Here is a 7,185-nt window from a genome sequence, read left to right as displayed (position 1 = left end):
ACACACACACACACACACACACACACACACACACACACACACACACGTGCCTTCCAGTGTGCATGCATACAGGTATACATGCATTAGTTTCTTAACCATCATTCGTTCCTGCTCCACCCCAGGAATTACATAGCTTGCACCACAGAGCCTTCACTTGAACAAGACTTTAGACGGGCGCAATAGCCTTGTGGTTAAAGCGTTGGACTTTCAATCCGAGGGTCCCGGGTTCGAATCACAGTGACGGCGCCTGGTGGGTAAAGGGTGGAGATTTTTACTATCTCCCAGGTCAACATATGTGCAGACCTGCAAGTGCCTGAACCCCCTTTGTGTGTATATGCAAGCAGAAGATCAAATACGCACGTTAAAGATCCTGTAATCCATGTCAGCGTTCGGTGGGTTATGGAAACAAGAACATACCCAGCATGCACACCCCCGAAAACGGAGTATGGTTGCCTACATGGCGGGGTAAAAACGGTCATACACGTAAAAGCCCACTCGTGTGCATACGAGTGAACGCAGAAGAAGAAGAAGAAGAAGAAGACTTTAGGCTGCAAACAGCTTGAGCCAGCCAGTAGGTCTTTAAACTTCACTCTTACCTCTCCTTCCAACCCCCCTTCTTTCTTCCCGATCTCACTGTCGCATATCTCTTAAAGTGGAAAGAAATAAAATCATCAAAGTCTACTATTAATTTATTTCGACGTGATGTGAGTGACATTGTGTTTGTGTCTTGTTCAAAGTATACAATTCATTCATTTTAGTTCATGCACAGGATGTGATGTGTGTGATATCATGATTGTGTCTTGTTCAGTCAAAATCTACAATCAATTTATTCCAGTTCATGCACATGACATGATGTGAGTGACAGGATTGTGTCTTGTTCAGTCAAAGTCTACAATTCATTTATTTCAGTTCATGCACATGATGTGATGTGTGTGATATCATGATTGTGTCTTGTTCAATCACTCTACAATTCATTTATTTCAGTTCATGCACACGACGTGATGTGAGTGACGTCATGAATGTGTCTTGTTATGTGTGGTTTCAGTTACAACTTCCCCACCATGCAGAGCTTGGGCGAGGATCTGGTCTGTGTGCTGGATCAGCTGGAGTGAGTTCTGGTTTTTGATGTTTATTTATTTATTCATTCATGTATTTATTTATTTATTTACAGAGATGCCAACTGTTACAATTTCGCTGTATTTTGTTACGCTTGATCGCAGTTTGTTGTGATTTTACGCCAGTGTCAAAATTGTTCTGAAGAGTTCATTTTCGACTTCATAGCATGTTCGCATGCTTTCCTGTTGTAGCATTTACCCAGACGCACTAGATCTATCGATCACGAGGCCAGGGCAGTCACTACTGACCTTGGTCTCATGTGATGATGTTCAGCTAACAGCACTGACCAATCAGCTTTAATCGTTTGCCTGAACAAGAGAGAACATGGCTCAATCAAGGTGCGTCTCAGTCAAAATTAATAGCATCTGTGCTTGGTGGATTTAGCTATGGAGTACAAGGAAGGAACAAGCGGCTGGAAACAGAGAAAGTCAGCCATGGAGGAGACATGATACAAGTATTCAAGATAATTAATAAAATGGTTGGCACTGACCCCTGCACCTTCTTTTCTACTAACAAACTACATGTTACCAGAAGTTCAAATACTAACCTTTTCACAACATTTTGCAGAACAAATATTCGTAAGTTTTCTTTTTAGCTTTAGAGCATTTAAAGGATGGAATGCACTGAATAATTCAAGAAAAACAGCGAAAACTATTGACCAGTTCAAGAATCTTCTAGACAATGATTCTAAATCATTAATAAAACCATTCGATTTTGATGAATGAACATTAAAAAAAAAAAAAATCATACGCATGTATGCAACCCTAAACTATTTCTATATTAAAAAGGGGCGTTGAAAAGCCAAAAAGGCTTAAAAAAAAAAAAAAAAAAAAATCCCAAATTCTGTACCTGTACCTGGATCCCGATTGTGAGAAACAAGACAAACAGACCAGGGAAGCGACACAGTGCCACAGATGTGTCAGCTAGAAAGAAGCGGCAGCAGGAACAGAAGATAAAATGTACATTTCGCTGATGTGTCTCTGTGAGTCTTGAGTGTTCCTACCAAGTTCAAAATGTTCCTACCGAATTTCCTGATTGTTCTTGCAAACACTTGGCAGGGGTTGGCATCTCTGTATTTATAATGTATTTACTTTCTTACCTTTGTTGTTTATAGCTCAGCGGACACACAGGGTCATGATATAGAATCAGGGCAGAAACAAAACAACAACAATAAAAAAAATACAAAAAAACTCGTGATCATCGATCCTGTAGATCCAGAAAACACACACAAAAAACAGGAAAATATGTGGAAAAAGAGAACAAGGCACAGTTACAGTCGCATCCCAGCACATAAACCCAGGACACGACATTTATTTTTGTCTTTATTGCTAATAGCCCAACCTGTCACACTCAGGGCCTTAATGTCAGGGCTGAAAAGCTGTCATTATAGATCCTGCACAGCCTTGTGGGGAGGGGAGGGGAGGGAGGGATGGGAGGGGGGAGAGAAAAAAAAAGTGCAATGAAGAACATATGGAAAAGAAAATTAGACACAGTTCCTGTCACATCTTTATTGCTCATAAACCAGGACCATGCCTTTGGTGCTAACCACTCTCATCATTTTTGCACCAATGGATATGTGTGTGTGTGTGTGTGTGTGTGTGTGTGTGTGTGTGTGAAATAGAAACGGGGAGACACAAAGGCATACCATGAGAGTTACGGCTTTGTAAGGTTTGCAACATGTCTGTGATTGGTGATGAGTTTCATTTTATAATGGAATGTCCCATTTATGATCAGTTACGAAATAGATATGTTCCTAAAAAATATTTGTCTCCAAAATTGGTTTTTAATTTTTGTAATATGCTCAAAGGAGGCAAAAAAAGTCATTTTAGCTGTAAGTAAGATGATTAGATTTGCAAATGTTGCCAAGTTATACTTTAGGAGTTAAAAGACATTTGTGTTTTCTCAACTTTTATGTGACATTGTTGTGTATTTGGAAATGTTTGTTCTGGGCACGAAAAGATTATTTTGCAGTAATCCTCCATACTCCAATAGGAGTGAAAGGATAATTAAAACTTGAAACTTGTGTGTGTGTGTGTGAATGGACCAGCAATGCAGAAAATAAGGAAGGAATAGATGACAGAAAGAAAAGAACAAATCCAGACACAAGATGAGCGATAGAAAAGAGGAAATTTCTTGCACAGATTTTCCACAAGGTGATGGTGAGGGATTGGGGGGGGGGTAGGGGGTGGGGGTGGGGGGGGGGGCGTCCAATTTATATAACTGAGATTTCCTGGAATACCCAATGGGCAAGAGTGAGTACTTTGATAAACTGGACAGTCGTTAGATTCCCATAATGGTGGTTGAAAACTGAGCATCAGACTGCAGTTATTAGACAGACATCAGAAATGGTGACTGGAAACTATAAGCTGTCAGTAATCAGAAGTCATGGTACTTGTGTGTTATATGTGTGACCTTTTTAATAATTTCAGTTTTTGTTGCACATAGAAAACATAATGGAAAAAGTAACAGAAAAGGAATACAAAAAACAAAAAAAAAACCCTTTTTTTTTTTAAACGGGGGGTGGGGGTGGGGGGGGGGGGGGGATGAATTTGATTGACTGGAAAGACAGTTGTCAGTTTCGAAGAGCACGACGTGCATGCAAATCTGCGATATGTATATATATATATCTATATAAACCATCGCACTACATACAGCACAAGCATGTACCATACTGATACACCTGGTGTGTTTGATGTGCAGTGTCAAATCTGTGATTGGCTTGGGAGAAGGAGCTGGAGCCAACATTGTTGCCCGGTTTGCTGTGAGTGTGTGTGTGTGTGTGTGTGTGTGTGTGTGAGTGTGTGTGTGTGTGATGTGGTGTGTGTGTGTGTGTGTATCTGTGAGTGAGAATACCACTTTGTGACCACTTTTTTCTTACCTTTTGTCCTTCTTTCATTTTCAGTGAAGATTCACCACCACCACCACCACCACCACCACACTACACACACCATGTGAACATAAGCTGATATAAATGTTTGGTTATGTTGCAGATTGCTCAGCCACTCCTTCACCCCCCCCCCCCCTCTCTGATGCACACACACACACACACACACACACACACACACACACACACACAAAACGCTTTCACACACACAACACATACATGCATGCATGCATGCACACACACACACACACACACACACACACACACACACACACACACACACACACACACACGCACAACACTTTCACACACACACACACACACACACACACACACAGTGTGTGTGTGTACAAGAGCAGGTATAAACAAGTGCTGTGTGTTGCAGATGGCACAGCCAGACAGGGTGCTGGGCGTGGTGCTGATCCATTGCTCCGGCACCACCGCCAGCTTCATGGAGTCCATGAAAGACAAGGTACACACACAGCTTGGAACTTGGAAACATTTTCATTCCTATAGTAGGCCATAGCCCCAATCAAATAGAAAGTAAATGAAAACAACAACAACAACAACAAAAACAAAACACCTGACAGGGTTACTTGAGTAATAATGGTGTGAATAATAGCAACTTAAATTTAGATCTGAATAACTCATCATTGTAGAGAGCTGCTGCTTCTTTATTGATTTCAGGGCATAATATACAATGTGTTTGAAAAGTTTAAGGCTATTTTTTTAATCTTTTCATTGATCACTAGTAATTGCAGTTTTAGATTGTGGAATGTGAGATTTCTTCCTTGATGAGTACACAAATAGGAAGTGGTGTGGGCATCTTATCTGATATTAATTCTCAGGATAACAATATCTGTAGCTATTGGTATTAGACGTTCCAGTTCTGAACTTTGCCAGAGCAGTCTCCTATCTGCTAAACAGACACAGAGAGGGAGAGAGAAGGAATTTTCTTTGATGAAGGAAGTGGAATTAGGAAAATCATGCTTTGCAAGCTCTCAGGGAAGAAACAAAAAGAAAGAGATTGAAAGAGGAGGGTGAGAGAGAGGAAAGAAAGAGATGAGGCTCACGTGAGAGAGGAGACTCTCAGAGAGAGAAGACAGAGGGAGAGAGTGGGGATTCAGATTCAGATTCAGATGTTTATTCAGATAAAGGCCATGGCCCCATACTGAAGGGGCTAATACAAAGGAACATAATACATAATTTTCATTAACAAAGGTAACAGTTAACAGACATAAGGTATGCAAACGAATATTAAGAGACTGCAGTGCGCAGCCTCTTGCCTGCTTCATAAATATACATAGCTAAATTAAAAAGAACTGTCTCATTTCTTGTTGACAATAACATATTTAGCCTAAAATGACATGGTTCTGCATAATACTTCGAATTAATTAACTTCATTCTGAGATCATGAAAAGCAGGGCAACAAAACAAAAAATGGATTTCATCTTCTTTAGCCTGATTGCATAAGCGGCACAAAAGTTCCTGTTCTCTTACGTTTCTGTATCTAAAACAATGGCAAGCAATATCAGAGACACCGAATCTAAATTTGCTTAAAGCACTCTTTACATATCTATTCATCTTTATTCCAATGTAAGGTTCTATCATGTGCGTTGTCTTGAAAAATCTATACTGTGCAAATCTATCACTGTTATACATATGGGAGAGAGAGAGAGAGAGAGGTGGGGGGCTTGGGGGTGGGGGGAGGGGGGGGGGAAGAAAGAGAAGAGGGATAAAGAGAGAGGGGAGAGAGAGAAAGGGAGTTAGTTTCAGTTTTAAAGAGGTGCCATAGTGTGTGGACTCATCCATATACGTTCATATACTCTACACAACATCTGCTTTGGAGGAGAAAAAAACGGAGCAGACACTTGACCTTTGCATATACCAAATTCATACAAGTGAGTGTGTGTGTGTGTGTGTGTGTGTGTGTTCACTTGCTTTTCTTCTACAGTTGATTGAATGGAAACTGGACCAGATTGGCATGAACCCGACAGCTGAGTCCTACCTGTGTCTTCACCGCTTTGGTTCAGTAAGTACAGTCATGGTCACTGTCTGTCTCAGCCCCTGTCTGCTAGTTCTGTGTTTGATTTGTGTGTGACCCCCCCCACCCCCCACCTCCCCTCTCCCTGTAGGGTGTGTGTGTGTGTGAGAGAGAGAGGGTGTCCCTGTCTGTGTCAGCATATTATGTGGGTATGAGTACATGTACGTGTATGAAGGTGTGTATGTATGTTTGACATATGTATATATGAAGAAGTAGTGCACAGATGTGTGTGTGTGTGTGTATGTGTGTGTTCAAGCATGTGTGTGTGTACATTATGTATTTGTATATCATGTATGTCTTAGGTTTTTGTTTGTGCATGTGTGTGTACATTACATATGTATGCATATCCTGTATGTATGAGGTTGGTTGTTTGTGCATGTGTGTGTATGTGTACATTATATATATATATGTGTACAGTTATTGTGTATGGTGGTTCAAGATGCATGTTTATCTGTCTGTCTCATGACGAATGGGCCTTGTCTCGGTGAAGATAGACAAACAAATTGATATGAATATGAATATACATCACCACCTTCATCCAAATGCATGGGTTTTGCATTGGAGTAGTTTGGTTTTCGTCATCTTGAAAGCATGATGCTGACTGCCTTGACGCTTTTCAGCTGGCTACTGCTGCTATGATCTTCTCTTTTCTGGTCAAATTTTGGTTATCTGTTAACGGGATGGTGTGACGGTACTTGGGTTTGGAATTACCTGATAGTGTTTTACAATTTGTACAGCGTTTCATCTCTTGTGTTTTTGTTGTTGCTGTTGTAAGGTGTTATTGGTTGTTTTTATTGTTGCTGTTATTTTCTGTTATTTTTCACATTCTGCTTGTGTGTGTGTGTGTGTGTGTGTGTGCGCACGCGAGTTTGTGCATCATTGTGAACTGCCTTATTTTCTACCCCAAGTTCAAAGTGTCTAAGTCACATGGGACTCATTATTATTTTTTACTCTTTTTGTTATTCATGTATTCAGTTTTTCAACAGAAAGTAATACAGTCTTTCCTGTCTCTTTCAAATTTCTACTGTTGACAGTTCAAGCGATGATTACGCTAGTCCCTTCAAGAAATATATTTTGACACGTGCACATTAGTATGATATACTTTAGTAACATACTTCCCATGCCTTGTATACCAGCAGAG

The 7,185-nt window shown here is 40.5% G+C and overlaps 1 protein-coding gene across 2 annotated transcripts in view; it reads left to right on the top strand.

Annotated features, from left to right (window-relative positions):
* LOC143293432 (uncharacterized protein ZK1073.1-like) overlaps positions 1-7,185 on the top strand; it is a 92,919-nt gene that overhangs the window by 58,749 nt on the left and 26,985 nt on the right. For both annotated transcript variants that reach the window (XM_076604282.1, XM_076604283.1), the window contains exons 5-8: positions 1,046-1,108; positions 3,817-3,877; positions 4,386-4,472; positions 5,955-6,032. In XM_076604282.1, the coding sequence (XP_076460397.1) occupies positions 1,046-1,108; positions 3,817-3,877; positions 4,386-4,472; positions 5,955-6,032 (289 nt within the window). The remainder of the gene's footprint in view (positions 1-1,045; positions 1,109-3,816; positions 3,878-4,385; positions 4,473-5,954; positions 6,033-7,185) is intronic.

Source organism: Babylonia areolata, chromosome 19 (genome assembly GCF_041734735.1).
Source record: "Babylonia areolata isolate BAREFJ2019XMU chromosome 19, ASM4173473v1, whole genome shotgun sequence".
In the NCBI taxonomy this organism is placed as follows: Eukaryota; Metazoa; Mollusca; class Gastropoda; order Neogastropoda; family Buccinidae; genus Babylonia; species Babylonia areolata.
This window is presented reverse-complemented; position numbering and strand designations above follow the sequence as displayed.